Below are 25300 nucleotides of genomic sequence, written 5' to 3'. Positions count from 1 at the left end.
CGAATTATCTTCCATCCACTCACAGGAAGCCAAAAGGGTGTCTTTCCCAGATTATAGGGGCTACTTTGTGGGTGTGTAGGGTTATGTATTAGCCTAGCCCTAATAAAAAAGCAGGAGTGTCCACAAACATGACTTAATGAGGGAGGATGAGAGACTCCCGACCCAGAGGTCAAAGCTCTGGGCGAGTCTCTTTATTCCCATTGATCTGCTAGCGCACTTCATTTCCATGCTCTAGGGCCCACTTCAGTAAATTCATTAAGTGCGATTGATACGAGAATCAAGACTTCCTCCGAAGCACAATAGCTATGCTAGGAGGGAATGGTAATGTTTGTGCTGTAGCTATGTCAAGCATCTCTGGCTTTTGTCCTGGCTTCACACTGTTGTGATGCACACCGGGGTTCGAGTCCTTGAGATTCTAATCGTAAGCTCATTTCCAGCCGGTCCGTTGTGTCGTGGCCTTACGGCCTTGACCTGGGAAATGTGGTTTCAGTGTTGTTGAGATGCCGACCGCAGACCATTCCTCGCCTCCACTCGTAAATTACGCTCCGATCAGGTTTTCCCAGCCAATCCTGGCGAGCAGATCCGCGTCTGTCACTCTTCAAGAATGCAGAAACAAACCGCTGATCTAGGCACAATAGAAAGCAGATCTTTATTCTCGATGTCGGGAACACAGTGCATGCTAAACATCAATGTAACCTGCAATCAAACCAACAGGTTCATATAATCAGATCAGGGGTGTAGCATCCTGTTAGAAACAGTGAAATGCATGAACATTTCAGATGTCAGAATGACCTTGAGGTGCAATTGCAGGGCAGCTCTGACCCTTCTGATGTGGCAGAATAAAGGCAAAGAACGGGGCACTGGAAATATGACCTCCAGACTGCGACTAGAGCTGTCCGTGTCTCTCTTCAGCTCCTGCGGTGGCTGCGCACAGACCATATCCCTGCTGTGAGTGAGACAGACAGATACACTAGCAGATAAACAGAAACACAGGCTTCAGTCCTTGATCACTGGACTGGAGGAGAACATTTTATCCAACCACAGCCAAGCAAGAGAATACTGGACAATAACATAAATTAAACATTCCTGGAAAAGAGGTGGGAACTTATGTGAAAACTTTTTTTATTATGAACTGGAATTTGAAGCAAATTGGCCACAACCTACAGGAAATTGAATTGGAATTTGAATCGGAATGACAGGAAAAGAATTCACTATCTATCTATCTATCTATCTATCTATCTATCTATCTATCTATCTATCTATCTATCTATCTATCTATCTATCTATCTATCTATCTATCTATCGGAATCTTTTAAAACTTATTTTCAAAACTTTACATCAAAAAATTTAGTCATATTCATTTCTCTGAATGCATTTAATTCTAGTTTGTTACATTTGCATTGTAATTCTTCAATTCTTCATTCTTCAAATTTTGTTGTTTGACGATGATTTATTCTTTAAATGCATTTGTAGGCTGTTTTGAGTGGAAAACCACACATGCTAACTGATATAAGACTAATTTGAATGCAATTTTGATCTCCCATATTTTTACCAGAAACCACTGTCAGTTCGCCTCTGTCCCGGTGTTTTAGGCGAGTCTGAGGCAGAGTCTATATTAGAATGCATTGTCAACTTTTAGTGCTGTGTCTCTTTCTCATTAACCGTCTGCCCTCATCCCATCCGAATGACAATGGTGTTTATGTAAAATGTGCTGCCTTTGGGCCACTGGGGCACAGAACACTGCAAGCCACACCACCTTTTATGGCTTTTTATTGTGTTTCCTTTGTGTCCTATCATCACAAGGGGGCCATCAAAATTCTCCAAGACAAAATTCTTCTCAACGTGTGAATGCATGTGCACGCACACGCATCCGGAACAATTAGTTCGGGGCATGGTGTACTAAAATATAGTGACGCCATTCCCCGATGCCGTCAGCAGGCCCGACTCTGACTCAGCTGGGTTTCCTTGATGTTAATACAGATAATCTAGATCTTAATAAGACAAATCTACCTCTCCGAAACTCAGTGCTGACGCTCTTTCATTCTTATTCCCTCCCAGCCTCCTCTCTCTCTCTTTCTCTTTCTCTCCCTCTGTCTCTTTCTTTCTTTGCTACATTACCAGGGGGTGGTGCATGATTGACAGATGGGCAGGAATAATTATAATTTTTTTTTTCCGTAACCTAAGGCCATGCTCTGTGATTGGCTTGCCAGCTGACATCTCCAAACCTCGGTTGTCGTTTTTTTTTTCCTCTCTCTCTCTCACTCTCTCTAATATTGGCCCTGATGATCCTAAGGGGAAAAAAAAGTGGGGAGAGAAAAAGATATGTACCTTAGGGAAGAACCTCAGTGAGAGGGAGGGAATCAGAGGACGAGTAGGAGCGTGTGTGCGAGTGTGTGAAAGAGACACTTACTCTCCTAACTACTGGGACACACACACTTTCCTCACCCAACTCAAAGCAGCAGCAAACCCTGGAGATTTTTTTTTTTTTTTTTTTGCCTTCATTTAAACCCCAAAATTGCTAATTATTCTCTCAAGCATCCATATTTTTCCATCTTAAGACTTGCCTGCTGGTACTTAATTTTCAGCCCCTCTCTAGGAATTCTATGTACTTATCAATAGCAATTTCCATCCACACAAGACATACCTCATGGATTTGTACCTGGTTGGATATCTCATGTGCATGTGGTTGTCCAGCTCTCGGGTGCTTGGAGGCTATCCCATCTGGTGGTGAGTAGCAACGATCCCCACTTTCTGCATCACTTTCTCCAGTAGCACTGAGGGAGAATGGTGGTCAGTGATCATTTTTAAGAGGGCAGTAAATACAGAACACTTTCAGTTGACTGCGTGGAAAAAAGCTTCTCGGCTTAGTCCAAAGAATCTTAACCTCAGCCACTGGAGGGACGGAAAAGGCTAGCCTGTCTTTTTCCTCGCTGCCGTGTTTCGCCCGGCTCCATTTATTTTGAATGTTCGAACAAGGCTGTTTTTAAAGCTCAGAGTGCTGTGAAATAGATGCAGCGAGTTTGTCAGAGATAAGGTTAGGTTAAGGTGTCAGCCAGCAGGCTGCTGGATAGGGTATATTGTTGTCTTCGCTAATAGCCTCAGCACTCCAGCCGTGTTAGGAGTGTTAATTGGGGCATTAGTGTGGATGTCCCTTGGCTTGGGTCTCAATAAATTCATTGGGGTTTAACCCCGAGTATCATTACACCATAAACCTGAAGCTGCTTTGAACATATATTTTTTCTCTAAAGTCACTGTGTCGTGTATTATAATCGTATTTGCGATTTGAAACATTTTGATTTGCTACTTTAATATGTTCAAAGAGATTGTCCCAATAACCAAATTAGAGCAGAATTTTGCAGCAGAATTTATGCAAAGTATATTGAAATGGGCCACATAAACATACCACACATGCTTTTTCAGTTTATTAATTTGAAATCACAACATAACATCAAGACATTAAAAACTGAAACGAAAGTCAAAACCTTTCATATACTTAAAATTCTTTTATTTACAGGTTGAGTTTAGCTATATAAACTAATTAACTACTTTAATCCTGCAATATTACTACAATATATTAAAGTTTGAAAAATAATATAATTTAGTATTTATTTGAAAAAAATTTATATCTATATAATTTTTCCCATTTGTTCCAATTCTGTTATTCCGATTTGACATTAGGCTACTGTTAAAGCACTTATGTTCATTAGATTTTGCTACAGAAGGGATCGTATTTACCTCCGAATGGTGCTGATATGTCATAGTTCCACTAATTACCCCATCCTCAAAATGCCACTGACCTCACAGTGTTCTCTTGTAAGATGAGTCTTTTTGCAAAAATATTTGTGTAGGCGTACGACAAAAGCCCCGCTGGCTCATGATACAATACTTGTCAGAACTAATGCGCTTTAGTAGTCCCAGTTAGCATGTGGTCCCCACTGCACTCTCGTTCCAAACCACCAGCATCTTCTGGTTTCGTTTATGAAGCGAGAGTTGCCAAACATGCAGTCGCACTCATAGACTTACACACACAAAGGCCACGGGGCTGAAGCATTATTATTTGCGAGGCTTTACTCATATGTTGACATTTAGTGCCACCAGAAGAAACTGATAAAGAGCAAAGGAGTCTCGAGTCATTGACCCGCAGCTGTTTTCTCTGACAACGGTGTAATATTTACCCACTGACAATGCATAACTTCTTTGATTTGGATAAATGGATAAAGTGGAGGGGAGAGAAAATGAGAGCGTGAGAAAGAAAACGATACGAAAACGTACATGGCTGCAGGTAAATAGGTAGATGCGTCACCATTTCTTGTCTTCTACCTGAAGGACATCTGAATGGCATTTTGAACATGTGATCCTAAAAATAAAACAGAAATAGATTCATTTGAATGTAGCAGGTGAAATATCTCTACTGAGGGATTTAAATAAACATTAACTTTCAAAACCAGTGGTGCTATATAAACAAATAGTGCTTTCGTATCTACATACAAAATCTGTCTTTTGATCTCAACTTCATGATTTTACATCATACAGGCACACATTTGTTTAGTAGTTATTAAGTCATAAGTCGCTGGGGTATATTTGTAGCAATAGCCAACAATACATTGTATGGGTCAAAATTATCCATTTTTCTTTTATGCCAAAAATCATTAGGATATTAAGTAAAGATCATGTTCCATGAAGATATTTTGTAAATTTCCTACTGTAAATATATTAAAACTTCATTTTTGATTAGTAATATGCATTGCTAAGAACTTCATTTGGACAACTTTAAATGCTATTTTCTCAATATTTTTATTTTTTGGCACCTTCAGAATCCAGATTTTCAAATAGTTGTATCTCGGCCAAATAATGTCCTATCCTAACACACCATAAATCAATGGAGAGCATATTTATTCAGTTTTCAGACGATGCATGCATCTCAGTTTCGAAAAACTGACCCTTTGTGCTCCAGGGTCACATATAATATGCACAGTAATAATTGTGTGTGTGTGTTCAGTTTTTTTAAATGATTAAATCAAATGTATTTATGTCCTATAGTGAGAATTTAATTCATCTTGCTAGATCCTCCCCTTTAAATCCCTTCACATCTGAATGGACTTTAAATCTACGATGAACAGAGTTGCAATAATCAGGCCGATTTCTTCCCTAATCTGTTTCAACAGCTTGTCAGGCCGCTAATATCTGGCTATATCCTCTCAAGATGAACTAATTAAGCTCAGTCTTAAGCAGCGAGAGCTCTTGAAAGCAATCAGCCTGTCTAGCTTTGTTCAATTTCACATGCATTACAGATAACAAGCAAGCTGAGACACAATCAGCAGTCACTCCGAATAGTCAGAGAGGAACAAGGTATTTATGGCTTCTTCCCACAACAGCACCGCAAAGCCACCATCCGTTCGGATCCAGCTGGCTGTTACCACCGCCGTTCATCTGTTATCTATCAAAACTTAAGCTCGGTTACAACACAACAGCTCAGAAGAGGCCTGACCTCAGATGATCAAGTCTCGGCTTGACCTGGAAACACTTTTCAGTAGCTCTTATTATCTGAAGTACCCGTCAAAACACTGGAAATGAACTGCTCGGAAATTAACTACCGTATACACTATTAAATATTAGAGATGTAAATTGGTTAAGAAATTTACTGAAATTAAGTACTTTAAATGACTATTTGGCATTCTGTCTGCAGTCCAAATTTTTAGTTTAGGTTTTTTAAAATAGTTTTTTTTTATAGTTTACTCAAATTTGCAAGCTAAAAAAACAAGCTAAAAAGGAGCTAAACTGATGGTTAAATTTACATTTTTTAACACATAATATGGATTTTAAGCTGTTCTTTTTGTTATCGTAACAATGTGGTTCGCATTAAGGATATATAGGCTTTTATTCTTAGTCTCAAAAGGAAAGAGCCCTTTCAGACGGAAACATACACAAGCACTTAACATAAAAGTCTAATTCTGAATTAATTAAAATTCGTAAACTCTTTTTTTGAGAGAATAGGCATGAAGGAGACAGAATCGGGAGGCCAGTAAGCATTCTGACCTGCTCTGGTCCCCCGCTGGCTTCAATGGGACTTGACTCATCTCTGCAAGAGAGGAATGTCATTATACACCCTTCATACCAAACCCCCCTACATGTCAGCCGGTGTCACTGCTTTAATGATACCGCAAGAAAATCCACCAGCTGCAATTCAGTGTGAAAAGATCAAGGATGTTCAGGGATAATGGGGACCACTTAGGAAAAGCAGGGTGAAACAGATAGCCTGGTCAGAAGAGTATTAGTTTTCAAATGTATTGATTCAGTATCAGCAAACCAATCAATTGTATTGTTGCACAGCAGTTGTGTGGGATGATTTAGGTTCACTGTAAAAAAAATTGGTGGCTACTTTAAAATAATTTACACTTTGAATTTGCAGTCCCACTTTATATTAAGTGGTCTTAATTACTATGTACTAACATTTATAATAATAATTTTCTACAAAGCACTTATTGTAATTAAAAAACATTTAAAAAATACCTGCTTGTAATTACATCTGTAATTAGTTTTTGTAATTACATTTATAATTACACAGTTGACCCATCCCTTACACTTTAGCCCACCCTTAAACTTGCCCATACCACCAAACCAGTCCCTAACCTTACCCGTATCCCACCTCAATAGCAGCAATAGTGTTTTGCAATACAAAATGAACACAATAAGTATATTGTATTTATTTTTTGATGTAAGTACATAGTAGTTAAGGCCACTTAATATAAAGTGTACACTGTAAGTACATGTACTGTAAAATAAAGTGCAACCATAATCTTTATAGTGAAAAATTGCAAGAAAAAAAAATTCTATTTAAATCACAGTTTTTGTCCTAGCTACTTGTGGGCTCTGCCCACTATGAAATCTCATTGGTCCAAAATTCTGCTTCACATAACTGCATATTAAGCACTAAGCACTAACTTTTGATTTTAGCAAGTCGCAGTTTTGCATTAAGCCTAGACTGATTATTTGCTTGTTAGGACACATAGGAAGATTTAGTATGCCAATGTTTGCTCTGACACAAAAGCACAAAAGGTGGCTTATTAAACTAACTGGATTAAGAAGAATGCACAGTTACCCTCATTCAGGGTCCGATTATGAATGGGTACAGACTACACCTGTGCTCTCTGGATCATCCAAACCACCTGAGGTTATCTCTGAAGTCATCCTATCACACACACACACACACACGCATATAATACACACACTTTAAATAGTGTCAGTGGATGAGGCTGGTGCGTGTCTGTGAGAGTTTTTTCTTTAAATCGATAGTTCACTTAAAAATTAAAATTCTGCTATTATTTATTCATTCCAAATGACTTTCCTTCTTCCATGGAACAGAAAGGAGAATTTCTGAAGACTGAATCATTCAGGCCAGTTTTAAACTGGATCAACAGATTCACTAAAAAGATCCAATTTATAAGAATGATATGTTCACTAAGCGTAATTCTCTCATTAAAGCTAAATGTTAAAAGTTTTAGTTACAAAATATTAAATTTTTTAAACACTGAAAAAACAATAAAAGTACATTAGACTGTAATTACCACATTTTGACATTTGGCTAATATTTGGTCAGGCTTCCGAATGGAATTGGAAAAACCATCATGGCTCTAGTGAAAACCAAACTTCTAAGTCCATCTCAGTTCTTTCAGAAGGGCTTTAGGGAGTTGTGTAATACATCACAACTTTAATCAAAAGTGTCAGGTCGCTTACGCAGGGACTGTCGGTGGAGTCAAAGCTCTCTGACAGCTCTGCTAGTTGAGCAGTGACAGGCAGCAGCTCTCGGAGAAAGAGCCACAGAGCCGTAACGTCACAGTAGTTTCCGTACTACAGCACCAGGCCAGCAGTTTCAGGATTGAGGTTTAGAAGTTATCATACTGTCCTTACATCATTTGGAGCCTTGCACAAGTAGTATTACCGAAAACACACACACACACACACATTCCCCTGCTAGAAAATTAAGGTTTTAAGCTGGTAGTTGTATTTTAGCATGTGGTATCTGGTTAGACTTGTAATTAACCAGCTTCTAGATGATGCAACCGGCTTCAGGAAGCTTCAATAACATTAATGAAAAACATATTTAAGAAGTCTTACACAAAGAGGAACTAAACTTATCCGTAAATGTCAGTACTGAGACTGCTTGCCTATTGGTCTACTGTCTCGAATGACATTCACATGCTTGCAACTACTGCTTGTTGTCCTCTCAGTATATGCTTCTTAAGTTAGCTATAGCTAGTGTTTGCATCTTGTATTTGATTCTGCCAACAAAACATACTGAAAACCATTTCTCTCACTGAAATGAACAACATTGTTTGGAACTACAGTTATTTCAATCATTACATCAGAGAACAGTGCAGTATGTGAGCACCTCCCATGATAAATTCACAGAAAACAGACACCCACGATGCATTAATCAATGACATGTTTGCAGAAGTGCGTTGTTGATTACAATACGAATATTTTAGGGTAACTTCACTCACTATAGCAAGAGTACATGGGGTGTCATTAGGAAAAGAAAAGAAACTGGGAGAAAGAAAACAAGTTTGAACATTTTTCAAGGATTCTGAGATTTTTTTTTTTTATCTGATAAGCCCAGAGCAGTTCAAATGCCATTCAAAAGTGTGGCGGGAAAAACCTGAACTGTTGACGGAGCTTGTGTTCCTGTTCTGACAGAATGACTGAGGAAAAGCCCCATCCTCAGGCTACCAACCCTTTCTGTCTTTCCTTTTTAAGGCTTTTTTAAGTGAGTGGAAAATGAGCTCAAGTCATAATAAGGCATCTGACCAAAATTAAAGCAGCATATAATTAAACTGAAATTGATACAACTTGGAATATTTGATAAAATTCCAAATATGATTCTGAAAATTCAATGTACCACAAGACTCTGAAATGGAGAATATACTGTATGGCCCTCTGTATCTCCCAGTGGGAAATTGTGAATGAATCAACTGTAGACCATTTCACTGACATTTAAATTAGAGGCGTTTGTTAAATTCCACAAAGAGAAATTTCCATCATTCAATAGAGGAATTAATTATGACAAGGTGATTCTCTCTCTAATCCCTTTTCTCTCTCTGAACCTCTCTTCGTTCATGTAGCCTAAGGCACACATGCTTTCCATACATTTGACATAAAAAGGTGTGTGTTATTTTCCAAAAATCTCTCATCTCCTACATCCTGTCTTAAAATGTCGAGTATGAGTTGAAGGAAGGGCAGAGATCCATACCAAACAATAGAGATGTTTAAGCATTCTGTCAATCTTGACCAACATTTGGGATTTGAATAAGCTGTGACTTTAATCTCTTTGTTGAGAAGTCAAAGTAGTGATGCAGCACAAGCTGCTCAGACAGGCATAGATGGGTTATGGGAGCGCACTAAGGTGTGATGAGACATAAGAGTACTTGATAAAGCTTTATATTTGAACGAATGGCCTAAATGTTAAGATCCTGGTTTAAAACACACCTCAATGTATCTCCAAGTAGCTCTCAAATAAAGCAGAAGCTGGCCAGGAATGTGTGGTGAATGTTCCCTAACCTGTCTGGGGCCTGGGGTAGCAGGACATAGCTATGGCCTTGTAATGAACTCAAACACAGCTTTAACAAGGCATCAACCTCAAGAGCTCCAGGGGTCGGATGTCACAAACTCACAAGTTCAAAGAGTCTCTTATTTCTTCTGCCTCTGGACAAAAACAGAACACTCAGCAGTGTGGTCATAGACAGGTGCCTCATCTCCCACTTTTTTGGAGAAGCTGGAGAACGCATGATGAGAGCTGAAACAGTTGGAGAATGACATTAAAATACGCTTTGTTTAGGGTTGTTTTATTTGGAGGGTGAGCAGAAAAAAAAGGTAGCTTAAAGGGATAGTTCATGCAAAAATTAAAATAATGTCATTATTTACTCATTTCAAACATACAGGACCCTTATGTCTTTCTTCTGTGAAACAGAAAATGAGAAATTCTGGAAAAAATAAATTCCATGTGAACACAATGGGAACACAACAGCACAAAATAATCATTTTAAAACTTGCTTATATGATGCATGTGCTACATAAATCTTCTGAAGACTTTTATGCGAGTCTGTCACCAGATTACTTTGCCAGTGAGTTCTCAAGAATTAAATCATTCATGAATGATTCATTTAGACCAGCTTTGTGAACTGGATCGACAATAATTAAAAACATTCAATCCAAAAATCCCTGCAATTGTACTTTTAGAATACTAATCTGATATACTTAAAGTCTGCTAAATTGGACCAACTAATTTTGTACTTAATTCACTTTAATGGAAGTGGAAGTAGTGCTGAAGTCCAATTAAAGATGTACTGAAGTATATTTGATTGTGCTAAAATGGAACTATTGCAAGTAAACATTACACTTTAAATATCTTGCATTTAAAGACGATATTATTCAAAAATAATATCACTCAAGACATATTAAGAAATGTGCATTCTACACAAGTAGAACTCCAAATAAAGTTTAATTATAATTTTTATATCAGCAAGCCTTGAGCGATATGTCTGTAAATGTGTTAATAGATTTGAACTATACTTAAGTGTATTTTAAATGTATTACTTTTTTACTAGGGGAACCATTCATGATTAACAGATTTTATTTTGGCTTTTATGCAGATATAAATATATATGTATTCAGTACAGACTTTTCTTTAGAATGGGTTAGTATGTGAATAAAAGCCTAAATTTAAAACAATTTTATGCTTTTTTGGTCAGCTTGACACTCCCAGTTCTCATTCACTTTCATTATACTGAAAAGAGCTTTTCAAGGGACTTAATGTTTGAGTGGGTCTCCTTAATCTTTAGCCAATGGCAAAATAACATTTCTCGGTTTTGTGTAGAGAGGAATTCCCTCACTTCATAATCCTTGTAGCTGTGGCTTGCAATGGCTCATTAATGTTTGTGTCATTATTTTCATCTTGCACTGCAGTCAGCACCCACCCAGCAACACGGAAAGTGAACGATAAACACCTGAAGGCTAGAGGTGGCCCTAAACCTGCTCAGACAAGCACCTGCTAGACCCTAAAGCTTCACTGTGTCTCCTCACGGTAGCAGATTCCAGCAGACAAATTAGCAACTCACATCAACCCAATGTTTGTATTCCCCACTCGGTCGTGTCGCCGCACCCGTCTTTCCTCAAAATGGTTTTGGTGCGTATTTATGTGTTTGCGATCCCCCCACACTGAAGCATTCCTCTTCTCATCCACTTCAGAGTCAATGGTGCAGATCACCAAACAAACCACAGATCACTGAGGACGCAAAGCATGCGATGAAAGCACGCTCGTGTGTGTATCAAAGCATGCGGTTTAGTAATTAAATTCATCAAACACATCTATATTTAATTAGGAGCCTCTACCTCATACATATGACACTGTTGTGTGCAAAGAATGGCTGATCCACAATTCAGCACAACATGCACACACACCAACACACTAATCATCCACATGGGTGAGAGATTAATGGACAGTTATGCTGCAAGCAGATGTGTAATTATGCCACTTACTCGCTCAGCAAACATAGCAGAAAAACAGCCTCCACTTCCAGTAAGTTCCTATGTGAGGGGCCGGGTTTCTGTCAGACACTTCAAAAATAATAATCCAAATTTATAAGAATAATACATGGTGGAGTAAATGAATGACACACTATAAAAATGTCATACTGTAACCATGGCTTCTTGGATGGAATTACGGTAATAAATACAGGCAAAGAAAAACAGGCATCAGTTTCACTGCTCTTCCTTTAAGGGAAAGTGCACCCAAAAAAAAAAATTTAAATCTGCCATTATTTATTCACCCTCATTCAAAAACTTTCCCATGTGGAACACAAACAGTGTTTTTTCTTTCTATATAATGAAAGTCAATGGGGTCTTGTTGACTTGACATTAATTGTGTGAACAAAAACAGTTCTTCAAAATATTTTCTTTTGTGTCCCATAGATGAACCAAAATCATAATTGTCTGCAATGACATTAGGGTGAGTAAACAATAACAGAATTTTATTTTCAGTGGTTCATAACCAGGGGTCTGTAGCCCAATGGGGGGCATCAGCAAAATTCCTAGGATGACATAAAATGATCCAATTATATTAAAAATGAATTAGCACATCAATAAATTCTAAAAAACAGAAGAAAAAAAAGATTCAAGAAAAAAAAAAAAGAAATCTTGGGCCTACATGATCTTAATGATCCTAAATGTGGATAAGCAACAATTTCCGAAATATTCCAAAAAATGATTTTTAACTCTCTTAAATAGTGCAATAGGAACAAACTCATAAACTCCATCTATAGAATACCCACAAGTAATAACTACAGTATGTATATGAATATGTATATGATTTGATGAAATCATATATTATTATTGAGATAATTATCACAAAGCAGTTGCTCATTTATGCATACAACAATATTAATCCAGATTGTGATTGTCTATTAATTTTTGCATTTTAATAAAGAATTTTAATTTCTGTTATACGAGCACAATAAGTTTGTACACATGCTCTTCAGTTGGCAAATGCATAAGAACATTTTTGTGTCAGGTTTGCTGTTATAAATCCCAATTTGTTCCTCACTTTTGATGTGGGATGAAATCCATTGAATTTAGGATCAAATCTGATTCTACATACGTTTAATAAATGAGGCCCAGGTCTTTTTTTCCCCTTTCAATAGCATTTGTTTTTATTGAAAAACATGCAAAATCAGAATCTTGATTCTGTGGGGCCTTCAAATGTTGTGTGTACCTTGGAGGGCCTTCGAGACAAAGGTTGAGAACCTCTGCTGTAAGTGATACATTTGACAATTTACCTTCACAGAATGTAGTATAGAATTCCATATTATATAACAGAGAGACATGTAATGTTTACCCGTGCAGCTGTTTCAACGCAGCCACTTTCGCCCACAGACACAAATATCAGCGTTATGACGTCAACTCCCTGACAAAGTTGATGGTGCTGTGACGCACCCAAATGATGCAAAGGCGGCGAGACACGCAAGTAATCTCAACATAAGACTCTCGGCTCCTCTGATACAAAGACTCACCCTGTCACACCTCCTCTGATACCTGGCAGCCCGTTAACATCTCCCAGCTCTGTGTTCAATGTTTCACACAACATCAAACAGAGAGCTGACTGGAGCGAGGGAGGAGAGCAAAAGAGAAGCCGAGAAGCCTCTGAGGGGGATTTTTCTCTTCTGACTTCAATGCTAGGGCTTTTGTGTGTGAGGGGTGCAGTAGTACACTCATCTGTCAGAGAGATTGGCGCTGTGATAGGGTTGCACCCCGTGGGGGGCCTGAGGTCATCGTGAGCGGCTGATCTCTAATGGGTGTGATCCTCCACTGGCCCGAAGGAGGAACCAGGTAAACCTCTGGCCCACAAGACAGCATCTATGCCAGCGCTGTCAGGCAGCATATCTCATCAGAAAAGCATGGACTACTGTCTTTGCACACTCAGGGCAGCTGCTTCAATTCACAGGTTCTGAAAAAAATACAAAAAGATATATTCGGCAGTGTAAGGATGCTTTTATTGAGAATGGAATGAAAATTCACCATCTGTTTTCTAAATGCATTTTATTAGTCTTATTGTAAACAATTCTTCCATGAATGTGTTTCATGTTTTATTCTTTTTTTTTTTTTTATTCATTTATTCATTTCCCGATCTACTGGTGAAACTTAGGACTTCTTCCAATAATTTTATCTGCTAAACCCTTGTGCTGTGTTGAAAATCCTTTACATAATTTGGTGTTCCTGGTCTTTTAAAATCTGCTTGTAAATTTCTCAAATCAATGTTTCTGTCAACTTAAGTGAAAAAAAAGTATTATTTGTGGATAATATTGACAATGTTCACAAAAAAACTGAGAAACAAAACCTGTGCTAATTGAAAGAGAACAAGTTTATAAATAAAAAAGACTAAATCCAATATCCAATATATTCCAATGATATAGAATAACTAGAAATTCAAATACATATTTTCATAGGCTGGTCATTTTGACTGGGAACAACACAAGTGTAACAAAGTAGGAAAAGGTTTAAAGAATTTAAAGACATTTTTCAAATTAAAAAAAAGAATTGGTTGAAAAATGTGTTATATACTATGTGAGCAAAGTCAAGACATTTTTGACCAATGTGATAATATTAACTAGCATTTTCGAGAAAAAGAAATTCCAAACCAGCTCAAACTGACTGGAAAACTACTAAATTCTGCCCCGTTCTTACTGCAAACTCACATTTAGATCTGCCTCCATCCAATCAGCAACAGATGGACAGAATCAAGTTCCCACTATACATTTTTGTTATTTTTTGGTAAACTGTTTTACTCTGATGTACTTCACAATATGGAAGAAAAGATCTGTCACTACTTCTGTTTCATTGTGACTTTAACCTAAAACGTATTGTTTTGTAAAAGGGCCGCAATAGGAATATGAGAAAAGTTTGTTTGATTTACTAAGAATAAACAATTCTTCTGCAAATTAATATAGTTTATTATCCAAACTGATGGTTTTAAATGGTTGTGAGGCAATATAGCAGCTTGCCGCATTATATATAGAATGTCGACTGTGTAGTCAGAAGTTTGCACTTACTTGCATTTTCCAATGTCTTTTTTACACTGGCTCAATTACAATTACGAGTCTAAAGTTTTGCTTTATGATTTTCTGAATGATTTTTACAGATTGCGACATTTACAGATTAGATGTCACTGGGTTCAGAGGTTCATGCAGATATGTTTTATAGCGTCGTCTGTGAGAAAATGAGGACAGAACTGCTAATAGATTCCTCTGCTGTACAACTGAATCATTTCCAAACATTCACAGGATTTATAACACTGAAAATTTGACTTATTACAGCTCCAAACAGAGCGTGTGTTCTTCATATGTTATTGAAGACGCGATAACAAACAAACACACACACACACACTTTTTAAAAATGCAATAAATAGCAATAAGAGCTAAAGCAGAGTAAGGGTTACACCTACACTATTAAAGTATGTAGAAACAAGGACGCCATTAAAACTGTGTGATCTCATTCTTATTTTGGACAGAGAAAGGAGGCAATAAAATTAATTACCAGTGTGAAAGTATCATTTCTAGAATAACTAATAGATTGGGCCTGTTTCCATGAAGTGTTCATGAAACTGTTGAGCTACTCACTGTTTGGAAAAGAAGTAAATCTCTGAGGAATCTGCTGTCAGCTCAGCTCAGCTCCTGCACACAACCACACATATGCAAACAGCCAAATATCTAATGACACACACACACACACACACACACACATGCACACACAAAGATTTGGGTTAAAAACCGGAGCAGCAGAGACAATGTTAACATCAATGCTAACATCCAATCTACATCTAATACTAAAGTAAACATGTAAACTATACAAACCATAATAATGATGTCAAAAATACACGTTTAATAAAAGATTAGTTTACATAATCGCTCTGAACAGCCATCCTCCATCAGAAGACTTAGATCTCAGGTGTGCCCACGATTGGCTTTAATCTTCACACTTGTGTTCCAGGTCCCTGGCCCTTGGGCAGCAGTACTCATCCCTAGGCTCTCAACCAATCCTGTGTGGCTCCATACCTGGTCTGGTGCCAAAACAGCTGCGCTTCTGCCGCAATTACATCGAGATCATGCCCAGTGTAGCAGAAGGAGTCAAACTGGGAATCCAGGAGTGTCAGCATCAGTTCCGAGGCCGCAGGTGGAACTGCACCACTATCAAGGACAATCTAGCAATATTTGGACCTGTTCTTGATAAAGGTATGGGTTAACAACACAACACCAGTCTAGCAAATGTAAAGTATTTAAACCGCAGTTAAAGAAAATAATGAAGTTCTACATACTGAAAGCTTTTAGTCTGCGTTTTTGCTTTGAGGTCAAACATATGCTAGTGTATTTAAAAAAAAACAGGTTGCATCAGGCTTGAGGCAAATCAGTGCTTTGTTTAGTGTTTATTGTATAAGTGAAATTATTGACAAAGATTTTATTTAAAAAGAGAGCATAGTATGGAAGCCCATTTCCGCCATTGAATAAAAAATTAAAAACGTTATTGCGACTTTTTATCTCACAATTCTAACTTTTTTTCTCAGAATTGTGAGATATAAACTCAATGATATTAATTATATTATAAACATTATAAAGTCAATGATATTAATGACTTTATAATGTTTTTAGAACAATGTTTCAAATAATGTACTCATAGTATATCGAGTTGTAGTATGAAAGTTCAGTAAACTTTATGAACATTTTTATAAAAAGAAAAAACTATGTAAACAAAAACTGCATAAAAATGAACAATTCCAATTTGATATGTCCCACCCAAACTTCCTTTTCCAATAGAAAATGTCACCAAAAGCAATTCAACTCAACTGAACCAAGTTCCACTCGAGCAATTTCACATCTTTAAGAAAACAGTCCATGTGTAACAGTTTCAATTTCCATGCACCTCTTGCTAGAAATATTAGATTTTTGTTACACGTGTTGGGTTCTCCATAAATTTTCTGATCAGATGTGAATGGTTGAGGTGAAGGACACAAGGACATCTTAACAAATCACTTATTAAATAAAGTTGCATGTCACATTGGTTCTCAGTCAGGACAGAAAGGACCCTAATGGGTCGCTCCCTCACAAAATTCACATAAGTTGTGTCTCAAATGCACTTTCAATGCACTCTATGAGTTTTAGAAGGTTATTTGGTCATACAGCATCGGAGTCTTATAGTCCCTCCGCTACATAAAGAAAGCCATGAAAGTTGAGTGCACTAAGTGTCCAACATTCCATGTTTCATTTTTTTCAGATAAAAGTAGTACACAAACTGGGACGCACCTATACATGCTGGACAGTTAAGATGCTAAAGCAGTTAGCCACAGTGTAGGACCTGGGCAGGAACAGGCAGTGAGTGAGGGAGAGACAGAGAGAGAGAAAAAGAGAAAGGAGGCAAAATGAGATTACAAGGAATAGAAAAGGGCTAGAGGGTTCACTTCGACCCCTACTGTGCATGAAGGCCAGTATGAGAAATCCCTGTGTGCCTCTTACCACCCGGCTCCCACGGACGCCCCATTCACACGCCCTTTTGACTGTGTCATGAAAGCAGGCTGAAAGGGAATCGCCCATCCTTCCCCATCACGAAGGAAGAGAGGTGGAAGGCAGGGGGAACTCAAGTGGGGGATGAGGAGATGATGAAGGAGACGGTACAAGGTGAAGATAAGGAAGAAGTTTCTCTGCTTGCATTCAGATTGGCCCGATGCGTCCTGACTGGATTTTTTTAAAAGGCTTTGGAATATTTTGGCATAGTGGCTGGTATGAGATGTATGTGTGTTTTGTGTATGTGTGTCACAGGAGGTGGGGGGGGGGTTGCTCCTTTTGGAAGTGCCAGCCCCTGCTCTGGGCAGCGCTGAACTGGGCTATGGGGTACGGGGTGCTGGGCCCTTTTGTGTGGGTAATATGGTGTGACAACACAGAGACAAAGGCGGATTCATGGACCCAGCAGGTAGCGGGAGCTGCGCTCTTCTTGGCCCTTGGCCAGGGCTCCTGGGGCCCAGAGCTCACAGTTCTCTGTTGTGGTGAACCCAGCTGGGCCTGCCAGAACCAACTGGGCCTCCTTCTGGCCGCAAACCCAGAGAGGTGCGCGCCCAAACACAACCTTTATTAAAAAGGACTGTTTGTCTATGTGTGCGGACATGAACTTCCTGCAAGAATAAAACAAGAATACCAGGGGCGAGATGAGTCTGCAAATTCATGAGAAACAGCTAGACGGCAACAAACATCCATAATGTCTTAAAGACCCTGTGAAATGCTTGTCAAACACAGTTTTCGCTCCAGTGTTTATGTGTTTCCTGTTAAAACAGGAAGTTATGGTGGGACATATTCAAAGGTATTGACCTCAATAGCATACAGCTTTAGTTACATCAAAGAACCATAATTTGCTATTTGCTAATCAGTTGTAGATGTCTACATGTCTACTAACTCTCAGTAGGGTAGTTTAGGGTTAGTAGAGTAAGTTGACATACTTGCAAAGTTTCTAATACTCAGTATGTTGTATGTTGTGGACCCATCAAAATAAAGTGTTAGAAGATATTAAGCAGACAGTCTACTAATACTCTAATGACTGCTAGTTGACATGTAGTTGCAAAGTTACTTACTGTTAGTAGAATGTCTAAAGTGGACTATCGAAATAAAGTGTTACCACATTAAATTCAAGATATTTAAAGTGCACCTGAAGTATACTTGCAATAGTTACACTTCCGCACGATCAAATTTTACAGACTTTAAGTATACCTGTTTGTAGCTAAAAATACAAATACAGGGTATTTTTATTAAGTACATAAATATATAAATGTTTTTGTAGTATACTTAGCATGAAATAAATGTATTTCAAATACATTTTAGCATATTTATTTTTTTTACTAGGGAGTGCTGGACAGAATTACAAAATGATTGTACTAGAATGATAACACGTTACCATGACATCATCATCTAAGCACAACATTGTGAACAAGCGCTGTGTTTTGGTCACATTCACATTACCCACAATGCACCAGCATATTCCATGTGTGTGGGCGCTCCTTTAGATCATCTTACACGATTATAGGCCTTACTGATCCCTGACAAACTCTGAGAACCACCATCATTAGAAGCACTTAAATGTTTGGGCTGATGAAGTCGTATGGATTGGTTGGTTTGCAGTTTTTCCTGTGGGGACCAAGCAAACTGGTGAGCCACAGTAAGTGTGCTGCGATTGTGAAACGATGGTGTCTGGTTACATAATAAGCTGTTGCATTCAAAGGGTACGTAACTCCATCTCTCAGCACATGCCTTCAGAAACCAAACATGCAGACTTATTGCTGGCTTTCACACACGTGGCCGCGGGGCTCGGGTGGGTGGGAGAATCAGGGGGCTTCTGAAACATTATCCCGAGAGAAATCAGCACACCTTTGAGATGACACAGCGTCAGTGAAACCTTGGGCTGCATTAGCCACAAGTGACATGATCAACAATCGTCCCGATGCTGTCAGAGACGTTTACAGCGCAGCACTCAAAACACCTCGTCGTGATATTCCAGAGCTCATCACAGAAAACGATCCATGCCCTGAAGACACAGCACAGATAGATGAGAGACTTTTGGGAGGGCCACAGTTAAACAGGCAGGGATCTCCTTCAAACCTTTTACATGAGCCTCAGCTCCAAAACAGAGTGAACTGTCTAAATACACAGACTTCCTAACTAGTCAGCATCCTAACTGTCGTGATGCTCTAGATATGCAGCAGCTCCATGTGCCATGAGTACAGCACCGGAGACTCAACTTTTTGAAGAGTTTGCAATTAGCATGTTGCTAGCAGAGCTCTACTGCAACAAGCATAAATATTTAGTAAAAAAAAAAAAACTTTTATTGATACTTTGGTCACACTTTACTTTAACGTCCAATTCTCACTATTATCAAACCTTTAACTATGACTTTTGCCTCAATAAACTCCTAATTTACTGCTTATTATTTAGTAAGGTAGTTGTTAAATTTGGGTATTGGTTAGGATCAGGGATGTAGAATGTGGTCATGCAGAATATGTGCTTTATAAGTAGGCTACTAATAAACAGCCAATATGTTAATAATAGGCATGCTAATAAGCAACTAGTTATTAGTGAGAATTGGTCCCTATACTAAAGTGGTACCGATATTTTTTGGTAGTGAATGAAATATGACTTTATTCATAATGAATATTTCTCCCACCTCATCCGCAATCTTGAATTTTTCAATCGTGGAGGTCATCACAGTGAATTCTGGGACTACCTTCTTCACTAATAATACACGCAATGCTGTTTTTCACTCAAAAACTGAAATTCTGTCATCATTTACTCACCCTTCTGTTGTTCCAAACTTGTATGACTTACACTGTAAGTAGAAAAACAGAAAACATACTAGTAAATCTCTGGCAGGACATTATCTGTTAAGTTGACAGACATTTATTTTATCTTTGAAACGCAACACAATTCAAGGTGTCACTTAAAATACAGGTAAAACACTTATGAAAAATCGGCAGAGGAAGTTCCTTTATGTTAACAATAATACACTGAGCCATATTTTTACTGACTTTTATTAGATTGTACTTTCATCTGGGACACACACACAAAAAAAATCCACACACACACTCCAAAATATGAATAAAATTTTTCCCAAAATATCATGTCTCCATGTTCCACAGAAGAAATGTGAACTATCCCTTTAAAGGGTAACATAACGAAGCAACTCTCTATGTTTTGGACCAGGACATGTGTCTGTCAGAGCAAGGAAAACCTAGAACAGCCATAACTTGAAGAAATGTTTACAAAAATGTCATAAAAAAAAAAAAAAAAAAAAATCTCTTTCTTTTCTCTAGCCACAAGAGAGTCTGCATTTGTTCACGCGATTGCCTCAGCTGGAGTGGCGTTTGCAGTGACCCGTTCATGTGCAGAAGGGACCTCCACAATGTGCGGCTGTGACTCCCATCATAAAGGCCCACCGGGAGAGGGATGGAAGTGGGGTGGATGCAGTGAAGATGCAGAGTTTGGGGTTTTGGTGTCTCGAGAGTTTGCAGACGCTCGTGAGAACCGACCAGATGCTCGGAGTGCCATGAACAGACACAACAATGAGGCAGGACGGATGGTAAGAGACTCATGATCTTGATTTCAAAAATAATGTTCAAAACTTACATTCAAAAGTTTGGGGAAAGATTTTTTTATATACTTTTATTTAGCAATTATGCATTAACTTAACGTTTATAATGTTACAAAATATTTATATTTCAGATAAATGCTGTTCTTTTGAACTTTTTAATGAATCAACAAATACTGAAAAAAGGTTTCTAACTTGAAAAATAGTTTTCAACATTGATAAGTTTCTTGAACAGCAAATCTACATAGAATGATTTCTGAAGGATCGTGTGACACTGAAGATGAGTAATGAGGCTGAAAATTCAGAAAATATCATCATAATTCACAATATTACTTTTTTATTGTGTTTTTAAACAAAATGCAGCCTTGGTGAACAAGTGTCTTCTTTCAAAATATATAAAAAAAAAAATCTTTCACCCCAAATTTTTTGACACCCTCTTATATTTAACAACTTTTGACCCCAATTGATTCTTAAGTATGACATTTTGGTGTCTACATACTTAAAGCTTTAATGTGCATTTCATCATTTAAGTATCCTTATATCTCCCCCTGTGGATATCAGCGTCTTTTTTCAACTTAATACTGTGTCCACTCTTTGCTGGAGGGAGACATATGTAATGTGAAAAGATTAAAGCTGAGAAAACACACCATGTTTGTGAAATCACTTTAGGCGAAGTGTGTACTTTGTGCACCACACCTAACAGAAATGCAAAATAATAGCCTCTTTTATTATTGCTCAGACAAACAGGTAGTTCCGCCCCAAACTCACACGATTGGCTGAGCAAATGTTGTTTTTGTCCCAGTCGGGCAATTGAAACAGATTGCGATTCCAGCAGTACCACAGAAATGACACACTTCACCTTTAAGCCAGCAGGTTCATGATAACCAAACAATGAACAAAGCTGTACTTGTGCCGCTCCAGGGTGGGTCCTACAGTTCACAAAGGTGTTAATGCACCACAGATCTGTCAAATATCTCCTTATCCCTTTTCCGAGAGACTTTCAACTTTAAAACTGGTATTTTCATGAGAAATTACTGGGTAATTACCTCTCTTATCCTTTCATGCCTCTCATAACTTGCATCTGTACTGAATCCGTGACACTCGGTGGTTTGCAGAAGGCAGGGAGGGAAGAATAACACTGGGGTTCAGGGTTTAGCCCGTCACTGCTGCTGTCATGACTCAGAATTGGAGTCTTTTGCGCTAAAGGTGCTTAAGGGGCAATAGGCGAGACCACACTGCAACAGAACGCCGCTTTGATCAGCGAGGGACCACAGGAGCAGGCACTGAGACAGTCGGGCCCCTTGCATGCTCCATTGTTATCGACGCAACCTGAGGGACCCGCTCAGGGCCCAAAGAGTTCGGGACATGATGTCAGCGGCCACAACTCGACCCCCAGGGACCTGCAAACACCTGCCTTCTGCCGCAGCTGGGGAATTCTGCAGCTAAATATAGCGAGTGAATTAAGGCAAACAAACCAAAACAAAGACATATAGTGCCGGTGGCGCACTCCATTAAGCGGGACTTCAGAAGAGAATTAGCCGAGAAATGCAAGGGCCTGTCTGTATGTTCAGCACCTGAACAACACCTGTGGCCTGAGCCTGGGATCATGCAGAAGAAGCTGCAGTCCGAGTTATTGCAGTCTTATGTAGATCCTGATTTGAAAATCTGCTTTAGAAAGGGTAGGGTGACAACACATAAGCAATATCACATAAAGATTGCTGTAAGCCAGAAGTTGAATATATCAGGTAATAGGAGCGATGATATTTACAACGATATTCAGCACGACTGCAATTGTGATACTGTTTTTATGCTATAATATAATTATAGACTAACCAAGACTTGCCACGGCACTTACATATTGCGCTTTTGTTGGGTTTGTTTGCGTCTATTTTCCTCATTTGGAAGTCACTTTGGATAAAAGCGACATCTGAAAGACTGATGTAAATGTAAATAATTTTTTAAACAAGCAACGCTTCAGACTAAATTTGGTTACAGGTAAAGATAAACCATTTTCACTCCTTAAGGAATAGAACACAATAATGCTCAGACCTCCAAAATTCAAACTTTCAACTCCACTCCGCTAACATACTCTGGTCTGAAACACCACAAATCTGTCAAATTTCCCAGTTACTTTTAAGCTAAATGTTTTCTCTTTTCCAGACCATCCTGGAAAACATGCACTTGCGCTGTAAGTGCCACGGACTGTCAGGCAGCTGTGAAGTCAAGACCTGCTGGTGGGCTCAGCCTGACTTCAGGCTGTTGGGGGATTACCTGAAAGACAAGTACGACAGTGCCTCTGAGATGGCGGTGGAGAAACACCGGGAGTCCAGAGGGTGGGTGGAAACACTACGGGCCAAATACGCCTTCTTCAAGCACCCCACAGAACGAGACCTGGTGTACTACGAGGGATCGCCCAACTTCTGTGAGCCGAACCCGGAGACGGGCTCGTTTGGCACCAGGGACCGCATCTGCAATGTATCGTCGCACGGCATCGAGGGCTGCGACTTGTTATGCTGTGGCCGTGGTCATAACACACGAACAGAAAAGCGCAAGGAGAAATGCCACTGCATCTTCCACTGGTGCTGCTACGTCAGCTGCCAGGAGTGTGTGAGGGTCTACGATGTGCACACGTGTAAATAAGTTCAGGAAGAAAGGGACTAGTGGACATTAAAGGATGGAAAGAGAGAGAAGGAAAGGGAGAGACTGAGAACACACAACAAGATAGCGGCACTTCTGTGGTAGAACCCTTTACTAATGTGCCCTTTTTGATCACGCCCCAAAAGACGCCCATGGTGAGCATCATGGTTACTACTGCCATTCCTCTCACTCTTTTTTGTGGCACGCATTACGTCTGCAAAGGAACAAAATGCCTTGTTATTATTCAGTCTTCTTTATCTGTAACACCATCTCTCTGATCATCTCGCCCTGCTGCCCAAGGGCCGAAACAGGATATGTTCAAATACAACCAATGACACTAGGCGCGCATTAAAGAACAAGAGGAGGGGGGAAAGCACGACAGGAAACTCTTGGTTAACTACTGAACGCTGGGTCTCGAAATATGCCCTGCTATACTACTGAATCCAATGCAATGCTCATGTTTTTCCTCGTGATTTCCCAATCATATTGTACACTCCTACCACATTCCCTATAATCGTATATGTTCAAATCATGGAACATATTGGTGTTTGCTACATAAAAACTCTGTTATTTGTTTATACAGCAGTTTGGAGGGATGCAATTGATATATTAGCGTAGGGGCGGTGCAAACAGGATTATGGGTACCTTCCGATTTAAAAAAAAGGATTTTTGCAGAACAAGTACATGCAAAGCCATAGGTGATTCTCCTGGATGAGTGCAGGACAGCTGGTGAAATGCATGACAGCAGAATGCAACGACACACACTGGGCTCACGTGCACCCGACCAGTAAGATTTGCACTTACAAAACTACTAATGAGTATACTAATTCTAGAGATTACGGTGATTATTTTTTACGGTGAATATTTTTTTAACATTCTTTTTGTTAAAGCTCCTCTTATATGACTGTGAAGGCTCTGTTTCAGCACTTCCCTGTTGAGAAGTTTGCGTAGAGGAAGGAGAACAAGTGCGCAGGAGAAGGACAGTTAAGGAAAGAAATAGGAGGGTATATAAAGGAGGGAAGTGGCAACACAATTTCATGAAAAACCGCAACTAGGTGGCGCTTTCATATGAATTTGTACAATTTGATACGTAGGAAATGCACGATTTTTAGAAAAAGGACAGTATTTCAGTGGGCGTATGCAGATCATATAAAAACGTATGAAGATCGTACAAATTTATACGAAGTAGCCACCAATTTGCAAATTGTCATGAGAGTTTGTTGCAAGTGGAGGACTGCTGTGGGTTCGAGTGTGTGATAAATGGAAGAAGGGGCGGCTTCACAAAGCTGCAAGAGTCTAGCGGAGGTTTCCATAGGACATGTTCTGACAGTCCCGTACGCTTCCCATTAATTAAGTTTAACTACGCAATGCTAGTTTCAGATTCACACCGATCCCTGAGGAGCCCTCTCACCAGTCATCTATGCTCCCTTTCCCATTTCTCCTTCCGCTATATCCAAAGTTTTGTACAAAGCCTTTAAAAGTTCATAATTCCCTTTTTATTTTATAATCTGAAAATGTTATGTTTTTATAAATATTATTTATTACACAATGTATATATCTGTATGACTGAACTAAGATTATATATTTGAAGAACAAAACAGTCTCATGATTTTGCTTTTAAATATAAGACTGACTCTTGCTCTGCTGATATATGCGCTATGTTTAGCCTCATTTATATTAATATATAATACGAATAACGACACTTTTAACAGCATATTATTAAAATAAAGCATAGCATAAATATAAAAATACTGTGAGAAATTGGCATACAGCTAAATAAAGGGTTCAATTTACCTGATCACAATCATCTGATCCTCATGTCTGCATCTACTCTGTCATTCCAGCGCTGACATCATCCTGCAGGTTTGCAGACGGACCTCTGTTGGCTCCACTACAGTAGCTCCACTTAATGACAGAGTAAAGCATGACACAATAAACATTACAAATACTGACTGAAATAAAGCTGACTTCTTTTACCTGTTCATGTAGATATTACTCAATC

General features: G+C 38.9%; 1 protein-coding gene across 1 annotated transcript; it reads left to right on the top strand.

Annotated features, from left to right (window-relative positions):
* Nucleotides 1–2647: 2647 nt before the first annotated feature.
* Nucleotides 2648–23301, top strand: LOC306852788 (proto-oncogene Wnt-3-like; the record flags this gene model as incomplete). The annotated part of the gene is made up of 4 exons (XM_079389867.1): nucleotides 2648–2727; nucleotides 15535–15776; nucleotides 20387–20652; nucleotides 22822–23301. 4 exons carry the CDS (start codon nucleotides 2648–2650, stop codon nucleotides 23299–23301), a joined length of 1068 nt encoding a protein of 355 aa, XP_079245993.1.
* Between the last annotated feature and the right edge of the window lie 1999 nt (nucleotides 23302–25300).

The sequence above is a fragment of the Barbus barbus genome (genome assembly GCF_936440315.1).
Source record: "Barbus barbus genome assembly, chromosome: 32".
Taxonomy (NCBI): Eukaryota; Metazoa; Chordata; class Actinopteri; order Cypriniformes; family Cyprinidae; genus Barbus; species Barbus barbus.
This window is presented reverse-complemented; position numbering and strand designations above follow the sequence as displayed.